The sequence below is a fragment of the Hippocampus guttulatus genome, chromosome 9, assembly GCF_054856545.1.
Source record: "Hippocampus guttulatus isolate MCC_2025c chromosome 9, RoL_Hgut_1.0, whole genome shotgun sequence".
NCBI classification, from domain to species: Eukaryota; Metazoa; Chordata; class Actinopteri; order Syngnathiformes; family Syngnathidae; genus Hippocampus; species Hippocampus guttulatus.
Genome location: NC_141269.1, coordinates 10694556 through 10721780, shown reverse-complemented (window position 1 = coordinate 10721780; position 27225 = coordinate 10694556). Strand labels below are relative to the sequence as shown.

Genomic DNA, 27225 nt, shown 5'->3' with positions numbered 1-27225 from the left:
GATTAGGATCTCGCTGTGGCTTGTGTTTCTTTGTCCAAAGGACTTCGAGGTCACAATTATCTTCCAAAGAGTTATTGGAAACGTGCTTTCTCCATTTAGTTGCATTCAGCAAAGTTTATTGTTAAATGGGGAAAAAGATCAAAAGTGGATGGATTAATGACTTCCATTGCAAAAAAAAAGTGTGGGTACCATATATTTTAAGGAGCCCTGGTATTCAAACGGACCATTTAGTTCCACAAAAATTGTTTAATTGCACGGTGAAAGTTCGCCTGATTGAAGTTTGAAATGTAGCGATGACGTGAAGGTCAGCCATTTTGCTGCTTTCTGCACACACTAGAAATCCGAGGAGAAAGTACATAACTGTCCTTTTCCAAAAGTGGCAGAAGCTATCGACCTAAACCAGCTAATTAAAAGCTCAAATCACCCTCTGTGGGCAGGTGGTAAAAAAAAAAAAGCCTACCCGTGAACTAACAGGGTCATCATTTCAATTCCCTTCATCTCAATAGAGCCTGTATATTTCCATATGGTGGATCGAAGTTTATTTTTCATTCTCACTTGGTTTTGTGTTCCTAAAGCTTTAAGTCATTTCAGGTCATTGTGGAAATGTTCAGCATATTTTGCGCCAGAATCTTCAACGGCACGCAGCAGCACTTTCTTAAAATAAAAACAAAACAACTTTTTGGGTGAACCTAAGGTTTGTTGTCGGTTGTTCAAGCTTGAGTGTGCTGTGCTACAGATGTTTGATATGACACATGGTGGTATTAGCCAAGGTCATTACAGGTACTATCTGTTTTGTTTTGTTTTTTCCCAAGAAGATGACAGGCATCTGTGGGGTGTTTATTAAAGTACAAGTAGATGATTCATGCAAAGATTAAATGTGGCATAGCGTCTATTGGGGTGGTGGCCAACTTGCAGTAGCACAGGCAGTAGGTTGTCCCCGTTCATCCATGGTTGAGGTGCCCTTAATCAAGGTGTCTTCGTAGCCCATTGTGTCACTAATGGTGTGAGATTATTATGTTCACTAATGAGTGAAGGGTTATAAATTATTTCATTTGGCTTCTGCATGCAGTGCCACAAATTAGTCCGACTTTTTTTTTTAATGATTAGTTTTGTATCATCCAAAGGTTTGACAATATTTCTTCTTGTCCTCGAAGCATCTTGCAGCCAGACATGGGGAAAAAGTCCAAGTATAAGACGTCAGTGAAAAAAAAGACTCTCAACCCTGAATTCAACGAGGTACACGCGCATGCATGTATTGGAAGAGTGTTGCCAATCGCTTTGTATTAGCTTAATATTTGGTTGCCATCACCAAACTGTAGCCTCCTTCGTTTGTGGGGCTTTGCCAGACTTTCACCAAAGCCTCTTTCAGTTGTTTTGAGGCTACTGCTTCTTCTTCCGCTTCTTCTTCTTCTTTAGCGGGTAAAAGTAATGCTCAACAGGCTCGATTGACTCAGCCAGTGTAAAACTTCAAATTTCTTCAAATCAGGCAACAACTCTAAGAGGCTATGGTGAAAGTCTGGAAAACCAAACAAAACAAGAATGTCAAAATGTGATGGTCACTGATTTGCAACTAAATATTGGTGGTGTTTTGTTACAAATCTTCCGAGTTGTATCAGAGAAATAAACCTTGAAATAAAAGCTCAGCATTTTTCACTATTGCTAATAGACACAGATTCAAAACTGTGAAACAACAACGTTTGCTTTGCTATTGTGTGATCATCCTGATGTATTTGATGCAGTGTGTTTGTGTCTTTATTGCGCACAGGAGTTTTCCTATGAGGTGACGTTGGACTTGCTGGCTAAGAAAACCCTTGAGATCTCAGTGTGGGACTACGACTTGGGAATGAGCAACGACTTCATAGGTAAAGTAGCAAACTACACGATGTTACCAAAAGTATTTGTCCATGTCATGAATCACATTTAAGTGAATTCAAGTGACATCCCATTCCCAATCAATAGAGTATCAGTCTTATTGGAACACGTGACCATTCTTCGAGAATCACATTCATCAAGTCAAACTTATGTTGGACGAGTAGTCATGGTTCTTAAGCTCCTCTCCAAGTCATCTCAAATGTGTCCTGTAACGTTAAGGACGCTGCAGGCCAGTCAAGTTCATCGACACCAAACTCTCTCACCCGTGTCATATGCAAAGTAATGTCGCGACAGGAAACTTTTCGGAGGGAGTGGGATGCGAACTCGGGGGTGGAACAGAAAATAATTGAGAAGAACTGGACTAGTCAAAACAACACCAAGAAGATCTTAAGTCAGATATCTGAAGTTAAAATAAGAGGTGATGATGCTTGTCTAGCGCCAAAGGGTTGCCCGAGAAAGAACAGGATGTCACTTACCGGTAAATTTGTACATATGCAACTCAAGGTAGGTGAGCGAATACTTTTAGCAATGGAGTGTCTTGCTAGGCCAGACCAGAGATGGGAGAATATACCAATTGGGAAGATAGCTGTGCAAGAGTGAATGAAAAAGGCACAAATTTGAACAAAAATCAAAACCAGGCCAAGCGTGGGTGGCGGGAGAGAGCGAGGGAGAGGTAAAAGACACATTTTAGAAAAAGATACATAAAAAGTGCGAGCAATCGAGAGTTAATTATGTTGCACGAGGAGTCTGATTGCGCTTGCAAAAAGAGGGATTGAATTTACAAAGGAAGTAAGAGGCTTAAGCCTTTTTTTAAATTCATTTTTTTGTCGGCGCGGCAGTGTTCACGCATTCATGCTTATAGAGTGACTCCCACTTAACAGCTTTTGGAATTGTTTGGTGTGGACTTCCTGTAGATAAAGCACATGGGGGTTTCAGGAGTGACCGGAAGTCAGAAGGGTGGGACAAGAAAATAAGACCCCCCCGAGAGTGAGCTCCATATGTTCTGATCTGAGCTTTTAGCCACGTCGGGTGTGCGCAGCGCACTGGTTGGTGGGAGGGACTCACTGTTGAGATCACACAATGAGTTCTAATTGCCACTGGGATAAAAAGACCATTACTCGAACAGCCCCAGATAACCAACCTTCCAGAGGCTGTCATCATTACAAGTTACTGGTAGAAGCCTCTCATTTCGGTTAATTGGTGGTGGGAGAAAGATGACTCTGGGAAGAAAACTAGAAGGCGTTGATGAAGAAGCCTGGTGTAAGTCGACTGAGAGCAATAGCTGGTAATAGTGTCTTAACTGCCCTGGAATCTGGTAAATGTTAGCTTCAAAATTGAGTTGGACAGTAAAATACCTAAAATATAACGTCCAACCAAGGTTTTACCATTTGACTTTTTTTTTTTGTCTTTATTACAATAATTATTCAAAAATCTCTTCTATGAGGAGTCTTAGCAGAAGAACACGTGAGGAGAAGAATTTGCATGATTCAAATTAAGAATTCATTCCTTTAACGTTTTACCATTTAAAGTGGTTAACAATGTTTGGTTTTTTTACGTTTGTATGAAATGTGACCCTACGGTTTGTAAAGGCGCTATGATTGCAATAGCTCGACCTACCAGTATGTACTCCTATATACTTTCATCAGCTTTTTGTATCTTTTTGCCGGTATTCAGATGAATATCTGAGCCTACCTCAGAAGTCAAACAACACAAAAAGTAACGATGGCATGAAGAGAGGCCTGGACCCTCAGATTTCAAGTCTGATGCTCTACCAACTGAGCTTCCCAGCCCCACATGGGTGTGTGTGTGGGGGGGGGGGGGTCTTCAGCTCACTCACCAACTCCTACGTAGGAAAGCCTGCAGATGCCGTGGAGATGCTTTTTTTTCTTGAGAGAACCTATACTGTATGTGTCATGTCAGGCCAACGTGTTTGAGATGCTTGAAGCTGCTGCCATCATCAAACCATCATCATCACCCTCGTCCTCCTCTTCATCATCATCATGAACCTCATCAAGAATGGTGAGCGGTAAAGATGACAGTTTCACGTCCCAAAATAGTTACGTCTTCAATAACGTGTTAATAATTAACAAGGCGGGAGAGGCGAGTGCTGTTTAAAGCGTACCTGCCACATTTCCGTCTTTGAAAAGTTCCAAGCATCTAATCTGAAGTTGAATGATTCACTTTGGATGTGACCTTTGAATAAATATCAGGGCTTGATCTCGTCTTTGCTAGTACAGCTTCGCTTCTTCTGGGAACGCTTTCTACAAGTTGTTTGGAGTGTGCCCATGCATTAAATGAACAGTTGTGTGCTTAGAAGACCTGCCGCTCTGAATCTCTGATCTTGTCCATCCCAAAGGTGTTTCATAGTGTTGAATTTAAGGCCCCCAGGTTCTTCCATATCAAATTCATTCAAGCATGTCCTGAGAGACCTTGCTTTGTCCACGGAGGACAGGAGGAGACATTCCACAAACTGTTAATACCAATTAGGAGCATAGAATTTTCCAGAATGGATAGGTTAAAGTGAATAATCGAGATCCGGGTGGGACTAAGGGGTCTATCCAATCATCCATCCATTTTTGTACCGCTTAGTTCATGGGTGAGGCCTATCACCGAGTGGTGGGCACGTCAGTCCGTCAATCAGCCTTCCGTCATTATTTCAGGCTGGTCCAGTCCGTCCGTCATCGTCAGCAAACACAATGGCATTGTCCCACAGAGCTTTTATTTCATCGATCACCACGCGTGTGTCTTGTTTATTTATTTATTTATTTTTTTGGCATACTGTACGTGTGACTATGTTCTTGATGCCGGTTGGCTGTCGTTGACAACAACTTATGGACTGCACCAGCTTGAAGTAATGACGGAAGGATGACTTACTGACGTGCCCACCACTTCGATCGCTGCTGACTTTGAGTGAAAGTTTGGGTTCGCCTTGAACTGGTCCCCAGTCTATTGCAAGGCATATACAGTACAATGGGACCTCAATTTATAGGCAATACAATCGAGACTCAAACTCCGAACCTCAGAAACTGTGAGGCAGATACGCGAACCACTAGCACACTATGCTGCTTGAAATCCAATCAATTATTGATTTAGGATTCAAGTCATAGAGAAGGAATTACCTAACTGTTTCCAGACACTTGGCGCTTTTGAAGTTGCTGTTGCCGGAGCCGAGTAAACATTTGACGCACAGGAGGGTTCGTGAGGAGCAAAGCTGTGTGAGCGTGCTGAACACCTGCTCCTATTTCGCTGTCAAACTGAACTTTGTCATCACTCAATTCCTCTTCCTCTGCAGTTCCTCTCCCTCGCCATCCACCGTCAAAGCGACGGCCGAGTTCTCCCGAGCGGCCCTCGGGCTCAGGGAACGTCTGTTGACCTCCACTCGGAGTCGGTGGGAATGTTTTGAGGCCACGATTCTATAGAGCCCCCCCCCCCCCCTTAACAGCTTCGGACGTTGTCTCTTCGATGTGAACAGAAAGGGACATAGAAAGCGAATGCAGGAAAGGAAGAGCATTTCCACCGCCCCCCAGGACCATCGTTGCAGGCAGAGTCAATTCTGAGCTGAGACGAGTCGCTCATCAACAAACCATGCTTGCTCGCTTGCTTGTGGCTGTCATTTTGTACAGCACCGTTAAAGGCAGCCTCACCATAATGCTATTTTGTGGCATTTTATGCTCCTTTAACTGTGCAATGGCAGCCAGGGGAAAGGCTGTATCATAACCCCCCGGTGTCGCAAATGGCTGTGCCTCTCTTGCAGACTCTTGCTCCATCACCTGGCTCATTTCCTGCATATTTGTCACCTCCCACCCATCATGCTCAATAGCTTCGCCTATTCTCCTAATTCCCGAGCCAAACATCTTTCACTTGGGCCCGGCCGTCACCCAATTCACGTCCTTACTCCGTCTTCTGTTCTCGGCCTGTGCCTCCAGGTGGCGTGGAGCTGGGCATCAACGCGAGCGGACAGAGACTCAGACACTGGTTCGAGTGTCTCAAAAACAAAGGGAAAAAAGTGGAGTACTGGCATACGCTCACACAGCAAGGAGCCCCGAGCAGCGACAAAACGGACTAAATCACACCAGACACACAGTAAACACAGATGCACATCCCCCTGAAAGATAACAAGAGAAAAGAACAAAACTGCAATAATAATAATCATGTAATAGTGATGAAGATGAAATCCATCATATAATGCCAACAGCACCGATTATTTGTAAATGACCTTCATTCTGACATCAGTGATGTTAAAAAGGTGTGGTGTTTATTTTTTTAAGGTAAACCAAATTGCCCTCATAAGTGTTACAAAGAGATACTCACACAATGTTGTCATTTAGACCTTGTGGAAGTCGCTCGAATGCCCTTGTTCAAATGTTCAACTAATGAAGAGATGATGAGAGTTCACGCCGTGAACGAGGCCGGCAACATTGTGAGGCCATGTGACTCTTTGGGCCTGATTTACCAAGATCCCAAATAGGGAGGCGCTAAGGCACGAGTGCACCCGCTCTAACAGAACGCGACATGTGCTAAGGCACTTGTGCACCAACTTAACAGAAAGCGACATGCTTTTGGCAACAAATGTAAAAGTAGTGCATTTAATAGAAGGTTTTCTGCTTGAGGTAGTGCAGATGGTTTTCACCATGGAACATTTTGAAGGGGGAGAATAATTTCTTCACGTGTTTGCGGTGCTCTTCACGGGAAGCGCATCGAAGTTTTGTTTGATTTAACGCATGCTGAGTACATGGCAATTGAATATTCAATTACCATCCCGTGTAATCGTGTGTATGAAGCTTGAGCCAGCACTCCTGTAACCTGCCCTGAGAGATACCAGCACCAGTGGTCACACTGTGCTGAAATGACAGAAGTGATATGGCATGACTCCTTCTTGTGACTGGCTCCCTACATGATGGTTTCAAAATGCCAGTACCGAAGAGACAATATGTCAGGATAATTTTATTTTAAAAATGTTTACACGAGTGGAAATAGCAATTCATCTCAGGTTTATTAAGTCATGCATATACTCCTCTGACAAGCGAAATGACTGTATGGCAATGTTGTGAATTTGGCGTCGTTGGTGTGCCCGTCAGTTGATCGATCGGCTTCCACATCTGTTTGCGTGACCAATCATGTTTATGCCCTTTTCACACACGCAAATCTTTAGTAAATCAGGCCCACGGTGTCAATACACCATCGTTATGCTGTCTTATATTGTAACGCGGCATCGTTACTTTTATGATACAAAGCACAAAAGTATCCATATGGTGGATTTGTTCCTTTAATATGTCTGTGTTTTGAACAATTTGTCCTTCATTGTCTTTGTGATCGTCATCTGTATGTGCATATGTGTGAAGCAGGCAGTGAGAATTTGAGTGCCTCAATTTTGTTTTTGCAGCATCTCATTTCACGTCGTGCCCCATTGCGAATATCACAACTGAACTTCAAGAAGCACACTGTGTGAGTCGATGTATGCGTGTGATCGTGCGTGTGCGCGCGTATGCGTGTTTGACACAAAAACAACAAGGGCAAGTAAGCAGTGCACAAGAAGGGAGAAAAGCTCCGCTTCCTCCAGTGGTCGTAGCGAGCGATGTGCATTCGTTCCTGGATGGAAAGCGCACTGACAAACTGTCAATCACGTGTCATCACATCCACTCCCAATCATAGAACAGTTTTTGAGACACCTGCACAATCGAATGAGATCCAATACAAGACAAGCATGAAAAAGTGTTCTTCACATATGAGTGATACTGCCAGCGGGGTATTCGCCATCCATCCAATACTTGTAAATACGCGTTTGTTGGTAACTACATCACTCCGAGAGGTGTAGTTATTTTGCCCTCTAACGACACCACATTAGCTGAGCACCATTTTGATCCAGCTCTTGTATTGGCTCTCTTTTGATTTTGTGCCTAATGAAGTGTCCAGTGAGTGTTTTTGCCTTCGTTCGTTCACTGTGCTGCATACTCATCGGTGTACAGAAAGATTGATGTTTGAGCGGTGAGCTTCTCATTGTTACTTCAGTGTGTACAATATCAATCAATAAACAATGCAACTTTTATTTCCTGAAGGAATTATCATACAGTAATTTATCCATTCGGGAATGGGTGCTGTCACTTGATTTATGGGAATAGCATGGCTTACAACTTAATACTCGGTGTCCTCGGACACTCCCAACATAAAGACTTATTGACCATTTCTGTGATCACTTCCTTTTATAATACTACTGAATATCAGGTTTATTTTCATACACTGAGTGGCAAGGATTACCCAAAGTATATTTGTAAAATACATTTTAAAAAAGCATGTGAAAGCTGGTTGTAAACAAAAGCATCCCCTGCTAAAATCTTGGCTTGCTGGCAACGTGTGTCTGCATATGGAGCGGCCTTAGTGGCTATCACTTAAGAGTTTCAACACAGCCCTAACCAGACTCTGCTCTACGAAAGCACGCCCATAGTCAGTCAGAGTCCTGCGGGAGGTTTTCAATCCAATCGATTCGTCAAGACCTTCGACAACCTTGTGAATGCATATCTGTCAACTCATACGGTTTAGCCATAGTTCATACGGATTTTGTGGCGAATCTTACGTATATGGCCGTATCGCACAAATCATACGGATTCTGAAAATTTCTGGGGGGTTTTTCACCAACTCCAAATGATTTGGAGTTGGTGAAAAAAGTAACGCAGGAATACAACTCTGAACACAGTAATGCCACTAAGTAGAACGATGATTAGACATTAACCAGACATTGTATTATGGAGATCTACAATAAATATAATTTTGTGGGGGGTTTTCTGCCGTTATTTTGACATATAAAATGCTTTGGTGTGTTATAAGGATTTTTTGCTCTTTATAAGGATTTTTTTGGTAGTTTATACAGGTTGGCGCTCCGAAAAGTTGACAGGTATGTGAATGTCTCATGTTTACCACAGAAAGCAAAACTGTTCCGAATGGGCAAAGGAGCTCTGTCCCCCCCCAAAAAAAAAAAACTGTCAAGAACAAGACTATGAAAATAGTTAGACCCTTGGAAGGCTTCGACAAAAAAGCTTGAGCCACGGTGGCGGCTCATTCTTTTCTTTTTCTATGCATCAAAAGCTCCCAGTGTGACAGCAGTAAGATTATCAAACCAAAATGAAATGATCGTGATACTTTTTTTTTTTTTTGCCAGCACGTCCACCCTTCTTGCATGCTTTGCTCACATTTGATCTTCAATGTAGCTGCATGTTTCGCAATAATCACCATCGTGTATAGTGCAGCGTGCCGATGTGTTGACAGCTCGTGTCATCCATCCTGCCATCCGCGTGCACTTTTGTGCAGGCTGTCTGTCATTCAGGATTGTTGTGTATATTATTTTGCGTTTGACACTTGCCTTCCGAAACGCTGCGGGTGGTAATAATGCAAGGGGGGGGGGGGGGGGGCAAGTCTGTTGTTTATGAACTGTCAGAATCACAGTGTGACGACTGGCATCATGTGGTAATGTTGTGTCACTACTTCTCAAAATAAACTACAGTCGTTTCACCGCCTGCTCTTCTTTCGCGTCAAATGCCTGGAGTTTCGTTTTGAGAGAGAATATTCAATAACGACATAGGAATCGCATTATTTGGTTCTATAAAAGCGCACTCGTGGGTCCCAGCATTACCGACTCCTGTACAAGACGAGAACGATTTTTGACAGATTCTAACTTTATAACAATAATAATGCTCAGTTTTGAGCTACACCCTTAGGGAGATAATGATTTCACAAAATTATACGTTTTATGGTCACTGTTCCAAGTGTAGGCTACTGATGACCGCCGCTAATCTTTTGCTATAATGTAAACCGATTTCAGTATGATGCTGATTACATGCAGTTGTTGAGCTAGAGCTCGGATTGCTAAAATCGTCAACAATTTCTATAAGTGTAAAGAATCTTTGTCTTATTTCAAGTTTGAAGAACAGTTCCAAGAACTTATTGTATTTTGTTTCATCGTAAAATGCTAGCAGCCAGCCGCTCAAATGAAGTTGCGCAAATGCTGTTAAAGCCTTCTCATGCCTTATCTTTTGGATACAAGAAATTCTCCGCCTAAAGTTTAAATTAATATTTTTTTAATAACCGACGAAATGTGCTTTTAAGGCCCTCACAAAACTTGCCGATTCTGTAGCACTTTGACCTCCAAGTGCAGCAACAGCCAAAGTCTAATTATAAGGGCTGGATGTCTTGTGTAGACATGAACACGGAGGAGACAGGAGAAGAATGCAAATTAAATTAGTCAGTAGGAAAGGTCAATAAGCCACGTCAATTTTATTTGCAATTTTACAAGAGAGGTTATCTCAAGGCACTTAACATGTGGAGCAGGTCTACATGCAAGCACCTCAAATATCTATGCATCCATTTTCTATTTAAAGAACACGAATCCGAATCCTTTTCATTTACAAAAATATTAAACTCTTCAATAATTTGGGCCACAAACAAACCTCATATCTCATCAATTCACGGTAAGGCTCAAATGGCCTCAGTCTCTGTGCTTCTCACATCCATAGCTGTTGACCTCCTTTTTCCTGGTTCTTTGACTCTGCTCCACTAAAGTAAAAGCAATGCACCGATGTATCATTATTGCTTTGAAGCTTCGTTTGTTGCACATGCTAGACTTTTGATGTGTTGGAAAACAAATCATTTCGCCACACGTCAGCTACAGACACCAACTGATGGGATGCATTTTCTTTTCTTTTTTTTTTGTTCTGCAAGGGAAAGTTTCTGAATAGTCAGAATACACCATTGCTTTTTTAACAGCACTTGGATGCAGAAGACACTTGTGCTAGTTTGTAGATGAATGGCTCTTGGACATTTGCATTTAGAAATTAAACTGAACAAGTGTTTTGATTGAATAGTTTAGTTCGTGCTCTTGACTTTCAGTTTTTAATTCATTCTTATCTGAGTTGCTCCTTCTACCACAAGTGCAGCAAAAAATTACTCGAGTGTGAAAAACCATGCAATAAAAGAAGTAAAGGACAAATCTAGTGTAATATTAACATCTTTCAGTGACTTGGTCTTTGTGGAGAAAAATGTGCATTTTTGTTGGTGCAACAGTTTTGTATGCACAAGAGCCCTTCGCACTGGGAATGTAAAAAATTCACAGCATGTGGTTATTTTTTGCTTTCTTCACACCCTTTGTTGTTGAAAAGTCGATTTGAGAAGGAAATATATTAAGATATTGTGATATACAGTGGTTCAACAAAAGAAAAAAAAAGAATTCTCACATATTAGTCTTAGTATGGTTAGGGAGAGTACCGCACTTTATGTCCCCCTGGTGAATAATTGTGGCCCTCTATGTCATTTCAATGGCTCCTCCCTGATCTAAATCATATTGTACATTTGTTGATAATGTATAACTATGACATATTGTATACAATTATCAATATACTGTCCATTTGTCCATAGCCACATATTGGTTCTAACAGGTCAGAGCAGCATCTTCTTCCACCATCGGAGCCAACCGCCCAAGACACGTCCGTTGTCAAGACCAAAAATAATTCATTGAACTGCGAGCCAGACTGTATCTTGTCGCTGCGAATGTCTCGTACCTTTAAACAAGTCGTCAACAAGACGAGGAGTCCCATCGATAAATCGATGCTCCATTGAGATCACTCCCGGACATTCACTGGGCGTAATCAGGCATATGCAATCGATAGCCGGCTAATGAGGGGGGGAAACTGGAAAGAGCGAGAGAGGAGAAAGTTTTGGGAACGCGCTTGACGCTCTCAAAAACGTTAGCATCTCGTTCTAAACAGCTTCCACTTGTGTTAGGAGAAATCTCGGAGCTATGTGAGCTTTGTACCAAACGTGTTGGAGTCCAGATGAACCTCTGCCAAAAGAGCCTGTTTGGAAACAGTAAGTTTTCCTTTTGGTCATCTGATCGACTAGCGGAAACAAAGGCTGAGATCAGAGCAGCTAAGCCTTCCTGTTTGCCACAGCGCGACAAATTACATCGTTTTCTAGTCATAAACAACGATTTAACTGGTGTTAACTAGATCATACTGGAAATTAGGAGGAATTTTAAAATTCCTGTTGTTTTTACGAACCTTTTAGTCCAAAAATCCAACTTAAAAAATGCCTTAAAAAGTTTTCGCCATTTGTAATGCTCATACATGCGTATTATTTGTGATGACATCTGTTCTTATTTTTCCACAACCACAGTGAACCCCAAACCACAAGAAATCAGCGCATAAGAGGTGATCACCATGGCAACGCAGTTCACTATCGACGACGCTTTCGCGTTGGAAGTCGATGAAGAAGAAGCCATGTCTGGCGTGGACGCCGATGGATGGAATTCTCGGGATAAGGACAGAGAAGCAGAGCTCACGTTCGGGCCTCTGACTTTCTCCAAACCTCAGCCTCATCCCTCGCCCGTTTTGCTTGCCTCACCGGAGCACAGTAACCTGAAGTATCAAGTAAGACGCACCTACCCTACTTTTCACTTACAAAAACACACCTCCTTTATCATTTTCTGATCTTTTCTAGAATTTGGAAAATGAAGACCCACTTACCAACAATGGCAATTCTTCTTTTAACAACTTCTTCAAAATCAGGTTGGTCCATTTTGTAGCATGTATAGTTTGAACACGGGTTCTTCAGGGATACCGCTCTGATTTAGAATGTTTAAAGAGAACTCATCCATTCGTCCATTTTCTATCCTGCTTGTACTCATTAGAGTCACAGGTTAGTTTGAGTCTATTCCAACAGGCTTTGGACAAGAGGTGGATTACACCCTTCCTGGACTGTTTGTGATTCCATCCAAGGACACAAAGGGGCCAAACAAGCATTTGACAATCACCTTTAACATAAAAAAAAAAATTGAGAGAGAGACCACTGTGCATTTTTTTCCACAATTTAAAACCAAGGTGTCTCACGGTAATAACGTCTGTGACAAAATACCCAAACCATCAAGAATTTCAGCTCACTAAGACTCCAGGTTTAAAGAGGTCAAATCATGTCAAATTGACTTTTTACTGTTTGTGTACAAATATAGTTGGTGGGTCTCATAAGTGCCTGACCACCGATCAAATGTAAAATTAAACAAGCAAGTAAATCCTTTATCTGACCATTTCTGAAAAGGAAAACTTTCAGGATCCGCTGTATTTTAATTTATTTATTTAGTTATTTGTGAGTTTGTGTGTCTTTTACTGGTTTGACACAGTGTTCATGCTCTTTTTCCACCCACAGTGATCCCTCCACACTATCTTACTGCAGCTCTCAGTGGTCCTTCAGCACCTTGAGTTCCGTCACGCAACTTTCAGCACATTGCTGCGGGTGAGATCGAAACACTTAGACACACGCACACACTCGTACACACATGCAGGCGACTCAAGTTGGTTCCTCACAACATTCATTTGTTGGGCAGTTGGGTGTCTCATCCGCTGGTGAAGAAAAACAGAAGAGTTGTCCTTGCTTCCTTCCTTCTCTTATTTACTGGAGTTGGTAAGTTTGATGTTGAACCTACAGTACGTGGGCCAAATATAGCCCGTTTCAATGTAAACCGAACCACCACACTAGACCAATACTGTAAATTCACACTCAGAGAAACTGCTCTAAAAACAAAACCAAATCCTGAACCTCAAAATGCTCATTTATAGTTCTAGTAATGACCAGCATTTGAATCTCGGTTCTTTCTGTGTGGAATTTACTTTGCAGTACTTTAAAACATTCGGTCCAAGGTGTGTGCGTTTGGCCCACTGAAACCTACATTGACCGCCCACTTGTCTAATTTCTGCCATCTTGCTAATTTCCACATGTACTCTTTCTTTGTAGCTCTTATTTTCACTGGTGTTGTCATACAGCTCAATCCAAATGCGGGTAAGACAAATATCTGCTTGGAAGGAATTGTGTGTTTTTTCTGTGAGAGCAATTATGATATCATCAGATATTGTTGAAGTAGAATATGGAAACTGTATTGTCTGTTCCACAGGAGGTAGAAAATCCGCTTTGATAAATCACACACACACACACACACACACACACACACACACATACACAATGTTTCTTTTCATAATCCTTCCGAATTCACACATCCTACTTCTATTTGTGGATTTAAAAGCAGAAACGTGCTGCTGGTTTGGCAAGATGAAAACACATGTTCTCCCTTTTTTCTTTGTCAAACGAAGTGTTCCTGATTTTTATCTATAAGATTTTCAAAGCACAATTATTTCGAGTCATAATGGCAGTTTCCTTTTTCTTCAGTACAAATGCTTTATTGGTGTTTTATTCACATGACTAATGTTGGCAGAAATTCAAAACCCAATCGACTCATTCAATGGCTTGTAATCGGTGACTAGACGAAACTTTTATTTTTAAAACATCAAGTGTTGTTTGACGTAACAGATGTGATATTTGAGTAAAATGAGTAAATGCCCTGGTCAGAACGATATGCGTTTTGATCTGCATTGTACGTCTTACTTTAAACACTAGATGGTGCTGTTTTGACAAGGCAGAAGCAATCATTTGAAGGAGTGTCGTGACATCTAACGTGAGATGTGAGACACCCAATGGGCACACATTAGTTTTACTTTTTGTGGATAATATAGTGAAAGGATTAATCATAGAAACCATAAGCCAAGGTGAAAAGCACGTTTCTCAATTGAATGTGGGGGGCTGCTGCCGCTTACTGTGTCATTCTCATCTTCAGCAGGGGTCTAAACTAGAAATCCAGGGCTGCTTACCGAGTTATGCATGTGGCTGTTACAGCCATGATGCATAATCAGATGACCAGGAGTAAAAACAAGTGGCATTACTGTATACTTTTTGTAACGTAATATTGGAATCACAGACATGCTTTGGCTGGAGCCAAATGTAATTTAATATGACTGCAGACTGTTTTCTGCGTTTGGTCACAGGCGTTTCAAGTGCTATCTTCTTTGTGCCTGGATTCCTGCTCTTCATCCCTGGAGGTAAAGAAATCCCTTTTTGCAGGAGTCCCACTCAGAACTTTCTTTGACATTCCATAAAGAGTGTTGTGAATAATAACATTACTATTCTATGAACTCTCTCCAGTGTATCATGTGATATACATCAGCTGTGCTGTCCGTGGAAGAAGAGGCTTCAAGTTGTTCTACCTGCCCTATTTTGAAAAATAAGATGTCATCAAACACCACATTAACCACTTTTACTTTTGTTCTGTTACCATGGCAACGTACTGATGCATCATATAGTTTTTCTTGTTTTTCTGATGACCACTGACATATCAACTATTCACTTTCTTGGCTTTTTCCCACTATATGAACTGGCCTGTGTACTTCCATGGACATTGTAGAGTATTTTTATGCTATGTGAACACTGACTGTGAAATTACAATAAAAAACATTTCTAAAGTTTAGCCCAACCCAGCCTGACTTATAGCACAGGACAGCTCAGAGAAGCAGTTAACACAACAGCCTTCTACCTCTGAGGTTTGGTTTCAAATCGTTTGTTTTGCAACATAGTTCTCCCATAGTGCAAGTTCTCCCTGTGTTTGTGAAGATTTTATCCAGGTACGGGGGTGCCCTCCCAAATTCTGACATGTAGAACTTTTTTTGAATATTTCAACAAGACCAAACTGATATGTGGCTCAACTCAACGCACTAAAAGCTTAATTTCTGCGTCAATACGATAGCCTGCAATGCCGCCTACCTATAGAGGGCGCTGCTCGCCCAAAACGTGATAAAACTAGAATCGGCTTTCTTCGGTAAACATCGTACTTTGTCGTCAGTTACGACTCTGCCAAGGATGGAGGAAGAGGCAAGAAGGCTTCTCGCGGAAGGGATCAGTAAGAAATTGATTAGCCCGGGTAAAGGACAGCTATCGCCCTTCCCCGATGGAACAAAGGTAAAAAATTAATCTAAATTGTGGGTCACTGCCTCTAATTTGCGTCTTTGTAAATGCTAGCAAACGCGCTCTATCGCGTTTGCTAATGCTAATTTTTCGTATCTGTTGTACTATATTGGCTAACACATTTTATTTGTTTCACGCTACCTAAAGTCATTTATTGTATCAAGAGCCACCACCGACGCACATGGAAGAACGTGGTTGTTAATCGCTTCCTGGTTTTAAAACGTTTGGCCAGTAGGCATTCCTTTCTCCCCCCCTTTTCAATGTTTTTTTTCACTCATCAGATGGACGGATATGGGCGGAACAGGATGGGTTGTTTATCAATGCTGATTGGTTGGTTTACTGTAGCAATCAATATTCCAAGGTTGTGATTGGCCAGAATAAACAGTAGAAGGAATGTCGCCATTCTCAAGACATTTTGCGTTTTAAATATCAACACTGTCGAATCTGAAACGCAATAAATTAGAATAAAGTGGACAATGTTGTATCTCCCGTTGTGCATTTCAAAAAGTGAAACACGTGAATAATATAGACTATAGACAGAGTGAAAATTTTCATTTCAAATATATATATTCTTTAATTGTGATGTTTACGTAAAAAAACATTGTTGTATATGAAATTTATATGTTAGAATTAATCAAAATGATTTTGATGTTATGAGTTGGAATCAGGCTTCTGAAAACTATTTTCTTGTGTTTGGTGGATTTGTATAATTTGAGTTGACTAGCAGAATGACACCATGGCGCGCATATATACATATATATATATATATATAATGGTTTTTTTTACATTTAAAATAATGAGGATGTTTCGTAAGGCTGTGTCTCAAGCATATTTTCATTTTGGCATAATTAACCTACTGCTTGTTCTTCCAGGTGGTCTTCCACTACCGCACCAGCCTGTGTGATGGCACAGTGCTGGATGACTCCAGGAACATGGGGGGCTGCAGCAAACCAATGGAGCTGATCTTGGGCAAGAAGTTTAAACTGGCTGTATGGGAACGAGTGATCATCTCTATGAGAGAAGGAGAAATTGCCGAGTTCACATGTGACGCCAAAGTGAGTGAGCTCGTTAAATAGGTGTTTATGTACACTGGCATATCTGAGATGGTCTGTTTTTGTTCACAGCACACCGCACTCTACCCGCTGGTGTCCCAGTCGCTGAGGAACATCAGCATTGGAAAAGACCCCCTGGAAGGCCAGAGACATTGCTGTGGCATTGCCCAGATCCACTCCCACCACTCGCTGGGCCACAAAGACCTGGACCACCTTCAGGCTAATCCACAGCCTCTTGTATTCGCCATTGAGCTGATGGAGGTGCGTGAAATGAGACACATTTTGGCTTTGAGGGGGTAGTTACAGCAGAATCATTTTGATTATTCAAGTTCGCAGCGAGCAAAAACCCAAATTTCACCATCTCAAAAAATGAAAATATAACAAACGATCAGTGTGATTGCATTTTGAGATTTAAATTGACCTTTTGATGGTATTTTGTAAGAGATTAAATCATCTTTGTTTTTAATTATTATTATTGGTGTTGTTATTATTACTGCTCTAACCCTTGAATTATTCCTTTTCGGAACAAGAAAAAATGTTATCTGTTTTATAAGGTTCACCTAGAATTGTATTTTTTTCGGTAGTATATTACAAAAGAGATTGCTGTAGTATCCAGTAATAGCGTTGTATGCAGCGACTGTGAAAGCTGCTGCTGAGCTCCAGTGTGCTTGCAGGTTCTTCCTCCGGGCTCATTCCAGCTGGACGTGTGGGCCATGACGGACGAGGAGAAGCTGGCCTTCGTGCCTCACATCCACGAGGAGGGCAACATGCTCTTCAAGCAAGGCCGAATACAAGAGGCCACCGACAAATACTACAACGGCATCGCCTGCCTCAAAAATCTACAGATGAAGGTCAATGAGATCTGGCTCATGCCCGTTCCTTCTCAACACCTTGCCAGTATATCCGACACCTCTTCATATTTTCATTTCAGGAGCATCCAGGAGATGAAGCTTGGATCAAGCTGGACCACATGATCACGCCTCTTCTCCTCAACTACTGCCAGTGCAAGCTACTCCAAGGCCACTACTACGAAGTCATCGAACACTGCTCCTCACTCACATTCAAATACGAGGGTAAGGCTCACCTCATGATTCTCCGCGAGCCTGTGCTTCATGGTAGATGGTAATCATTGTGATTAGTGTGGAATTGGAGCACAGTGGCCACCTTGCTCCCCTTTGAACCATTTTTGCCATGTTCATGCAAATGGAATGAAACTTCCTAAGCATCCAATTTCAGCACAAAAATCTTTATGGCTGGTATTTTTGGACAAATGTTGAATACATGTATCTTATTTATTTATACAAATGACATGATACATGCAAACACAAACAAAGCCTAAATAATCGGCCTTTGCCATCTTTAATGGCTCTGTGCGTAGTCAAAAAGGAAGTGCTTTTGCACATATGCACAAGTAGCTTGCACATATTACACATGAAAGCCATGAAAACTTAGCTCTATACAAACGACATCAATGTATTTATATTTCTTGGATACATTGAAAATACAACACGCAAGGAAGAAACAAACAGACAGCTAAGACAACAAACGTTTTTTTTTTCTTCCTACCACGGTGGTAAGACCTGTAAAAGTACGCTAGCCAATTGGCTAAGATGTGTAGCTCAAGTGGATATTATTAATGTGGAAAATAAAATAAGGGTATTTTTAAAGTGACGCCAAACTGAACAGTCGGTTGTATTCAATGTAAAAATCTGTTTTCTTTTTGTTAGTTGTCAAGATCTTTAAATTTGATAGCTTTCCATTTGCTGTTGGCTTGTTTGTCCTTCGTCAATTTGACATGCTTGTCCTTGTGTGTCAGACAACGTTAAGGCCTACTACAAGCGAGCGAAGGCCCATGCCGCAGTGTGGAACGAGACGGAGGCCCGTGCGGACTTCGCCAAGGTGCTGGAGCTGGACCCGTCTCTCGGGCCGTCTGTCACCAAGGAGCTGCGGGCCATGGAGGATCGCATCCGGACCAAGGAGAAGGAGGAGAAGGGACGCTACAAAGGCCTGTTCAATTACAACTCACCACCGCCAACTGCGACCACGGTCAGTTCACATGGACCAATTGTCCTTCCCTTTCAGTAGTGTTCTCTACAGTTATTCTTTTGCTCTTTTCTCTCATCAGGGTTGAGGAGTACAATGAGAAGATACCTTTAGATTTCAAGGCGAAAGCATAGAAACACCAGGTGCTGGTGTTTCAGTTTGAGCCACACTCACAAGACAAAACTCTGTACTCTGTGAGAACATCATGTTCCCAAAGTCAGATTTGTTTCTCCCTTTGATTGTTTTGTTGCCAATAGCAACTCAAAGCCTCAAGTGTCGTCATTTAATCTGTTTGATGTATCCGTCGGTTCCCTCATACAGACGCCGGTTTTTAAGTGCCACACAAACTGCTCTGCTGCAATCTCTTACTTTTCTTTTATTCAGTGTAATAATCCACTTGTAATCACATCTGAATTGAGAATTTTTACTCGTACAGCTCTCCTTTTGGCCCTCTGGACCTCATTGGTTTTAGGATTAACGGACTGGTTTCTCCTGGTCAATATAGCTGGCAGATGGAGACGTTGACAATCAAAACGACACACTTGGATGTTGCTTTCTTCTGTATTCTTATTTCACATGTGGGGGAAAAATATTTTGGTTTTCATCACTTGCTGTCTGTCACTCTTTGTAGACCCAAATTGTGGAAACAACTCTGTGGATGAGTCTCACCCTCGTAGTTTCATGTCACTGAAGCAGCAATTGTGTAATCCAAATAAATGCGTTTATTCGTGCATTGGCATTTTTAATACGGATTCCCATGTGGTCCAATTATGTTTCTGCAATACAACCAAATTAATCTTTGTCCAATGAGGGGGAGAAAAAAACAGGACAGGTAGTGATTTCTTTTATATCGTTTAATTAAGATATACATACTGAACTGCAAAAGTTTGGTTTACAAAATTCCCACAATAACAAATTGACTTGAGAGGTACAGTACATAGTTCTTGTTGAACGTTGACTAGAAAATAGGACCAATGCAGGTGAGCAGGAAAGCAAATGGTCTCGATTCATGATGCGCAAATGAATAAAGGTAAGGGGGGGAAAAAAATCACAACTTGAGAACAAGTTTTGGTTTTAACTTAAAGGAGACATAATTTGGTCTGTCTGGCTGTCAACAAATATAAAATGGTTTAATCTACTTTTTACGTACGGCTCTAATTAAAATATCCACAGGCCGTTTGAAAAAAAAAATAGAAAATGGAACTAGTAGTTTCAAGAGAATGGCCTGGTAGACTGACGAGGCCAATGTAATTTAAAAAAAAAAAAAACCACCCAGAAAATAAGAACTAACAACGGATGATGGATAAGGAGGAGGGGATGGGGGAGGGATGGGTTATGTACGGGCGCTTCTTTCCGTCTCTGCCAGACACTCCCTGACCAGTGCGCGTGCATGAATGATACCTGGAACAGATAAGGCATTTGAATATGGAATATAAAACAAATCTGCCTGAATCTACCCTCATATGGAAGTCAAACTCACCCAAGATATCAATTACCGGCAAACATGCACTTGGCCAAAGCAATGACACCGAATTAGTTTTGGTGTTTAATAGCTGCACCATCATAAGTACTAAAAATACGTGACTTGAATTAAACTTCAACAATTAGGTCTTGATCTGGGTGTCATCATGTAGCACCCATCACCAATCTTAAATCTGCATAAATTGTGAATAATGGACTATCTTGCTACTTGGACAAAATGCCGGGTGTGCTGTGTTGTTTAATACCTCTCTTTAGTCTCTCCATCGCACTTTTGCTTCCAGCGTATGTGGGTCGGATCTCACGACTCATTTCCTCAATGACTGACAGAAGTTCACTGTAGGTCGACCCTTGACTGACTTTTACGGGCTGAGCAGGATTTTTCAGAGAAACAAAGAGATGCAGCAAAACATCAATAACATACCGTGGTCCTTTGGGTGACTTTATTTCATTTCCTACATGACATGTAGCACATACAGTGGAATCTTGACTTGAGAGTTTGCGACCAAGCACATCGGTAACTCATTACTTGTATATTCTATTGAGATGAGAATAAAATGACGTTATTCTATCCTGTACCTCCCAAAACAAAATTGTTACATGTTTAATAAATAAAAATAGCTCTGTTTTTGTATAAAACATAGCCACCCAAGAAATAAACTTGTTTTATAGGAGTATGCGTGTGTTTTGGATGTTGCCTTCAAGGAGCGTGGCCTAGTGTGTGACATTAGGAGCTTTCTGAGTGTGAGGGTCCAGTTATGAGATGTGGTCTAATGCAGCTCTTTGCAAGTGTTTTTATTTAGTATTTGTGCGTTTGATCACGTGCATTGACAACTGTGGCTCTCCTTGCCCACATGCAAGGGCATGATAGTACCAAAACTGCTCCATTTCTTTTTTTTCCCCCACATAGGTTGGGTGGCAGCATATCTGAAGCTGCTCGTACCTCCGTTTGGAACGCAACACAAAGACTGGAAGAAGAGAAAAAAAATGAAGAAAAACAAAAGACCCAAGTGGCACCTTGCAACTCAAAAAGTTCCCGAAATGGCAGCACTAACTGCAAAATGCCAGCCAGCATGTGGGAAGTCACAAAATTGTAATTTCAGTTTGTTGTTCTCTTTATGGCAAAAAGTGGGAATACTGTATCTCGAACAAAGAAGCTCAGCTGTGCCACTTCAACTGTTGTGGATCATCACAGATGCTAGCATACCTGAACAAAGCCCATGGAGGGCGGGCCAAAGTCGCTGAAGGCTGGTCGGAAGTTGGACGATGACGGGAGCGAAGGAGAGGGCACGGAGGAGCCTGAAAATACACAACAAAGTCAGAGAAACACAAAAAATGCCAACTTGGTACCAGTTGTGCCTGTCCACCAATCATGTGAAATTCAGCAACCAAGTAGATCAGGGGTGCGATCGACCAGTAGCCAGCGAACTGGTCTCAAGTCGATCGTGGAGGGCAATTGGGGGGGGGGGGGGGGGGTTCCAAGGGGGAGTATTGTTAATATTCTATATTTTTGTGTTAGTGCACACTGCACCCTAAACATCCTCTCAGTTTCACTTTCACAGAAGTATTTAAAAAAAATAAAACAAAGCAAGTCACCTTTAACCTACGGCGGCCGGTGACCTGCATCACCGGAAGTTGTTAGCGGTAAGCAGTCTGCACTTGCAGTTTGCGATTAGAGCTGTTGCCATTATCTATTTTAGTTTTTATTATTCTCAAAGTTTGATTCGTGTACATTTCATCGATGGCACCGGCAAAGAATGGGAATCTGATCTGATGTGCGAAGAGAAAAGTTTTTAAAACGATACACGTGAGCTACGATAGTGACGTCGTTGCAGTGAAGACGCTGCCAAAGTGCGTCCCATGCCGCCGCGTCTTGTCTCGGCTAAGGTAGGCACTGATTCCTTTTTACAAACTCACAAGTTCTTGTATCTTTTTATTCTTATTTTTAGTCCGTGTTCCTGGCCGCTATGGCTGTTGCTCATCATGGCATGCGTGTGTAAGTGCGTGCACGTGCGGGAGCGAGTTGATCGTCGGTTGCTTGACAAGTCGATCTGCGGACAAAAAAGGTTGGGCACCCCTGAAGTAAATGTTTTGGTCGCTGGCCATTTGAATGACGCTTCGTGATACAATATAATTTAATGGGCAATGTACTGATCATTCTGTAACGTATGCCTTGGCCCCCGGGAACAGTTTTAGAGAAACAGACATTGATGCAGAAAACCGTGTCAACAAAGGTACAATAACTCGGAGTGTGACAAGTGGCCGCCATCTTTGTGTCATTTTCTACAAACAAACAAACGAAACATGCAGTGAGCACTTCAAAAGCCTTTTAATGTTAAGTGGCTGCCATCTTTGTGTCATTTTCTACAAACGAAACATGCAGTGAGCACTTCAAAAGCCTTTTAAGGTTAATGTGATGAATCTGATGTAAACTTGGCCAACCATCTGTTGTGTAATACTTTGAGCTAAAACTATTTCAAGCACACTTTCGTTAGTTTTTAGCAACTCACCCAAGTTCACAATTAGACCCATAGCAACCCGCTTAACAATGAAAATGCTTTTGTTGGGCAAATGGACCAGAAAATTGGAACGATAGTCATTCTCACAAAGCGAATGAAATTCATTGAATAGTAAATTATTTTTTCATGCTTTATGTAATGCAAATTTCTCCATTGTGGGACAAATAAAGGTTTTCTTTCTTATCTTAACTACTAGTGACATGAAAATAATTCATTTGGGAGTTTTTAAAATTACTTCACACTTGGCTTTAAAATTGTACTTAAATTCATTTAAATTTAATTAAAAAAAAAAAAAAAGCCAACGCTCAAGTCCACGAACTATTCTAGTGGCCACGCCGCTCCTCCCACGAATAATGTTACATTTGCCCTCAATGAAAAATGTCTCCCTTCACGGTGTGTTTCGGTCACATCAGCAGGTCTATACTGAACTTGTCTCCAAGCAAACAATACGGACAGACTGTACAGAGAAGGCCACAAAGCCATGCAGTGGGGAGAAAAATATCTTCATGGCTATCATTTACAGTTGTCTTAAGAATTTCTGACATATTTCTTTTTCATGCAGACCAAATCATGTGGCTTCTACATGAACAGTGACATCAGGGTGGCTGGTTGCAGAGTGTGTTTGTACCAGATTAGTAAAATCCTTCGACACCAGAATGCTGCATAAGAGTGACTTATGTCAGGGGTATTTTGTATTGGATTGATTTACACGATGTTTTGTTATTATTATAATTTTATTAGATTGATTTACATGATGTTTATTTTTTAAAGTTAAGCACATCAATCACAAAGTACGCATGTTCCACTAACCCTCCCTGTACTGTTAATGAGAGGGTTTATGATGGTGCAAGATGGAGATGGAAATAAATTAACTTGACCTTCCAAGCATGTGAACAAAATGAACATAACAATGTTGAAGTCACCGAACAGGTTGTGTTTACTTTAAAAGGGGCACATACTGTTAACAAGCAGACCAAACATCAACAGTTTCCACCTTTCGCTGATCAAAGTCAGCAAAGGCCAAATTGTCCTCAACAGTGTTCCTTCACTACTTGGCGGTTCAGTTTTTGCGGCTTCAGTCTATTATGGGGTTTCCATTTGTGACCATGACTTTCTTATTCCTTTTCTATTGGAAGACCAGGAACAACTTTTGCTGGAAGTGCATAGTAATGTCAATGATCTTATGGTTTCCACAACATGGATTTATTCTTCATTTTGCATTTTAAAAGTTTGATTTATTAAGTGTAACAAGTGTTTTGAAGCCTAACGAACCATCTGTGTGTGTGTATGTTGGGGGGGGGGGGGGAGAATTCATAATTGCTTCATGGAGGTGTTAACCCCCTCCCCCTAAAAAAAAAAGTCAAACTCTACTTGACAGTATCCCCCGTGAAAAAAGAGGAGCCGATAAGGAGACATGTCGAGTTTTTTCCTCGTCATGTGTGGTATACGTGATGTTAAAAAATGTCAGAATTATAATATTTTTAAAAAAATAGAAAAAGTTCATCAGGGTGTGCGTATCCCACTTTATTTTGAGAATCACTGTTGCTGTAAAACTATATTATTTTAAAATGTGAATGCATATGAGGTATCCAATCTGATTCTTGGCAGATATCAGTTATCGTAGCCAAAACAGCATTAGGAATATAGGGTTGGTGTTAAAACAAACCAGGCGGCGTGTGGTTGGAGCCAGACGGCGCAGGAGCAATGGGCTTATAACTCATGACGATGTCCACTGGCAGCTCCCCGTACGACGCGCCACTTCCTTCGGTCCGGTCGGGCCAGTGCTTATACAGCTTTACTCCTGGAGATGAGCTCCTAAGAGCTGAACACCAGAAAGCATTGTCAAATTAACTGATTAATATCAGAGCGAGCAAGTCTTTCACTTCGACACCACATATCCATTAAACAAAAAAAAGTTATCGTGTTTGTCTGCACAATATAATCTTATTGCATGCACAAAATAATCTTATTGCAATGGTTGCACAGAGGTGATTGGTCATCTATTGTAAAGAAGGTTCAGCCACACTTTCTTTTTCACTTTTTCATAGATGGTTCGGTAGACAAAGTTCACAAAAATGGTTCTTGCACAGCTCTACTAAGCACAAGGTGTTTATTTAATCTTGACCACTTTATCTTACTTTTCATAATTGTGTTAAATATTTGGTAGAAATAAAATTACATACATTTGCTTTTTTCCTGCTCTGGGTCCTTATTTTGAATAATAACAATACCACTAATGATGATGATAATAAATCAACCAATGTGAAATACTTTTATTGTGATATACTTTTCAGACAGATCACCCAGCCCTAAATTTGGCATCAGACAAAGTGGGGTATTTTTCCCTTTCACAGCTGTGCCACCATGCATATCCGGTTTGCATTGCATTAAGTACTTTTGGTGAAATGCCCTTTACCTTTCAGACTGTTGCTAACACCAGTTAGACCCGAATTATGACTCTGCGCATGTGCGTCAAAGACAGGCCAAACAAAGCGTAAAATAATTATTATAATAATTAAAATAAATAAATAATATATATATATATATATATATAATATAAATAAATAAAAAATATTAACGACATCGACTACTAATTTAGCCATCAACAGATTTGGTCGTCGACACAGTCGTGACTAGTCTACTAATCCTGGCAGCCCGACTCGTAACCCAAATTTGTTTTACTGGTGCCCTCAAGTCATTCTACTCGTGCGCTGAATCTTATTACGAGGAGTGCAAAGAGCACACTCATATATAGAACCATGAATCAAGGATATCCGCAAATAAGTGCCACTTCTCAGAAAGTGAAAATAAAAAGGACGCTGTTCATTCATATGTGTGTACGTATCTGTCTGTGCACCCACAGGCCAAAACGTTTGGTACCCGTGGGCAAGTTAACGCAAGCCGCAACACACTTTTGATACTGTGATATCGATGTTCAAAATAAGTGTCAGTATTGGGTTGTTTCGAACATTTTAGGTCACCATGACACTACAATACTATACGTGCATTAAAATATATATTACCATATCACAACTAAATTTACTCAACACATTCATTTTAAATGATTGTTCTGGTGATCATTAGATGGTGCCGGTGTACCTAAAGAAATGGCCGCTAAGTGTTTGTCGGCGTCTCAAGACGAAAACAAGCCAAGTCGGAAAAGGTTCTCGTGACAATCAAATCACATAAACACAACGTTAAAGCTGTTGAGTTGTTTGGTTTTCATTTTGAAAAGTACTTTAGAGGCGATTTATGTGCGATGGTAACCGCTGAAGACAAACCGGACTTAACTCGAGACCATCTTGAATGAAACAATAGCTGACGTTAGCTTAACAGGAAGGTATAATGCTAAATGTAGCTAGCTCTCGCCGGTTAGCACAACAGTGTGAGAGGGACCTGAAAAGCAGCGTTGGCGCGGTTCTACGAATAAAGGCACATCAGCTGCAGCATTTAGTTGTCGGCTCCATGTATTTTGATTGTGAGGAGCGCAGAATAACATAACGTTAAGTACTTTGAGTACCTTTTTAAGTAGATTTAATATCCTCTGTGGGACGTGAGGGTCCTTCCTGTGAGTAAACAACTGCGCATGCGCAGAAGGACGATGAAGCGTATCGCCGTTATTTATTAAACTTTTAAGTCACGCCATTGGTCAATAAATTGACCAATGGCGTGACTGTGAAGAGAGAAATGCAATAATGAATGAAGTGACAAGTGGCATCTATGGCAGTGTCCTTTTTGAGCCAAGGCACATTATAAAAATGTTTTTAGTTTATTTTCATTCAGTGAACACACAGTCACACATTAAACGAAATTAGTTTACAATATCAAATTGATTAAATGGTTAGAATGACTAGCTGCACTCCCCCCAAAATATCTTTATATATATATATAATATATAAAGTACAAATGAAATAATTAGGCGACCTAATTATTTAATTGCAAATTCAGTATGATTTAGCAGCATTATAGCACTTTTGATCAACTTTTAGTCCAGTACAATAAAATGTAAAAACCTGATCGAAAATGCCTTTTTGGAGCAAATATTTGAAATAAATCTGACATAAATGCCCATATGAAGAATACACATCTAAAAGTATGTGCTGTACTGCACGTGACATTGAAAATGAGCTTTTGAAGGCATGTTTTTTGTTTTGTTTTTTCTGGGGTGGGGAGGGGGCTCTTGTGATAGAGGCAAATCATCAGCAGTTGGCAGGCAATGCTCTTTTTGGGTAACAACCTTTGCTAATTGTGGTGACATTCTGAGTCATCTCACAAATTGTTGATGCGTTTCGCAAAAAAATGACTGGATGTTTCTCATAACAGGCATACATGTGCGTCATTTGTCAGTTCTTTTTCACCGAAATTGGGATGGTTTTATACATACAGCATACATGCATATGAATTCACTGTCAGCTCTCTAAATATGTCTCATTAGT

General features: G+C 41.0%; 4 protein-coding genes and 1 long non-coding RNA gene across 9 annotated transcripts in view; 4 read left to right on the top strand and 1 right to left on the bottom strand.

Moving 5' to 3' along the window:
• doc2g (double C2-like domains, gamma) overlaps positions 1-9375 on the top strand; it is a 32281-nt gene extending 22906 nt beyond the window's left edge. The window contains exons 9-12 of one of the 5 annotated variants that reach the window (XR_015101812.1): positions 1155-1236; positions 1766-1862; positions 3793-3891; positions 5799-5947. Coding sequence is in view for 2 of the 5 variants with exons in the window: in XM_086119865.1 (XP_085975991.1) it covers positions 1155-1236; positions 1766-1862; positions 5799-5938 (319 nt within the window). In the remaining 3 variants the exon portion in view is untranslated. Of the gene's footprint in view, positions 1-1154; positions 1237-1765; positions 1863-3792; positions 3892-5164; positions 5261-5798 lie in introns of those variants that run through there. The other 4 variants (XR_015101813.1, XM_086119866.1, XR_015101814.1 and 1 more) reach the window with 4 other exon arrangements.
• Positions 9376-11532: 2157 nt separating this feature from the next.
• On the top strand, positions 11533-15202 carry tmem134 (transmembrane protein 134). The gene is made up of 8 exons (XM_086120160.1): positions 11533-11724; positions 12031-12284; positions 12355-12422; positions 13057-13143; positions 13235-13311; positions 13642-13686; positions 14724-14777; positions 14881-15202. Exons 2-8 carry the CDS (start codon positions 12075-12077, stop codon positions 14961-14963), a joined length of 624 nt encoding a protein of 207 aa, XP_085976286.1. The 5' UTR covers positions 11533-11724; positions 12031-12074; the 3' UTR covers positions 14964-15202.
• Positions 15203-15568: 366 nt separating this feature from the next.
• On the top strand, positions 15569-19522 carry aip (aryl hydrocarbon receptor interacting protein). Its single transcript, XM_086119751.1, has 7 exons — positions 15569-15690; positions 16569-16751; positions 16821-17009; positions 17423-17599; positions 17680-17821; positions 18565-18794; positions 18874-19522. The coding sequence occupies exons 1-7, from the start codon at positions 15592-15594 to the stop codon at positions 18877-18879; spliced, it is 1026 nt and encodes a 341-aa protein (XP_085975877.1). The 5' UTR covers positions 15569-15591; the 3' UTR covers positions 18880-19522.
• A 104-nt stretch (positions 19523-19626) lies between these two features.
• On the bottom strand, positions 19627-26386 carry cdk2ap2 (cyclin dependent kinase 2 associated protein 2). The gene is made up of 5 exons (XM_086119752.1): positions 26310-26386; positions 24456-24611; positions 21478-21569; positions 20519-20639; positions 19627-20192 (listed from the first exon to the last, which is right to left on the bottom strand). Exons 2-5 carry the CDS (start codon positions 24508-24510, stop codon positions 20125-20127), a joined length of 336 nt encoding a protein of 111 aa, XP_085975878.1. The 5' UTR covers positions 24511-24611; positions 26310-26386; the 3' UTR covers positions 19627-20124.
• On the top strand, positions 21765-23446 carry LOC147200283 (uncharacterized). Its single transcript, XR_015101807.1, has 2 exons — positions 21765-22604; positions 22678-23446. It is a non-coding gene; the product is annotated as an uncharacterized LOC147200283 (long non-coding RNA).
• Positions 26387-27225: the final 839 nt, after the last annotated feature.

Excerpts from the sequence above, each read along its gene's own strand:
- aip (XM_086119751.1), top strand. The coding sequence starts at position 15,592 with ATGGAGGAAGAGGCAAGAAGGCTTCTCGCGGAAGGGATCAGTAAGAAA. Across the intron at positions 17,010-17,422 it reads TCGCCATTGAGCTGATGGAG|GTTCTTCCTCCGGGCTCATT; the intron begins GTGCGTGAAATG and ends GTGTGCTTGCAG. Across the intron at positions 17,822-18,564 it reads ACTCACATTCAAATACGAGG|ACAACGTTAAGGCCTACTAC; the intron begins GTAAGGCTCACC and ends CTTGTGTGTCAG.
- cdk2ap2 (XM_086119752.1), bottom strand. The coding sequence starts at position 24,510 with ATGAGTTATAAGCCCATTGCTCCTGCGCCGTCTGGCTCCAACCACACG. Across the intron at positions 21,570-24,455 it reads CTCCAACCACACGCCGCCTG|GCTCCTCCGTGCCCTCTCCT; the intron begins GTTTGTTTTAAC and ends GTGTATTTTCAG. Across the intron at positions 20,640-21,477 it reads CCTCCATGGGCTTTGTTCAG|CCCGTAAAAGTCAGTCAAGG; the intron begins GTATGCTAGCAT and ends AATCCTGCTCAG.
- tmem134 (XM_086120160.1), top strand. The coding sequence starts at position 12,075 with ATGGCAACGCAGTTCACTATCGACGACGCTTTCGCGTTGGAAGTCGAT. Across the intron at positions 13,312-13,641 it reads TCTCTTATTTACTGGAGTTG|CTCTTATTTTCACTGGTGTT; the intron begins GTAAGTTTGATG and ends CTTTCTTTGTAG. Across the intron at positions 13,687-14,723 it reads ACAGCTCAATCCAAATGCGG|GCGTTTCAAGTGCTATCTTC; the intron begins GTAAGACAAATA and ends GTTTGGTCACAG.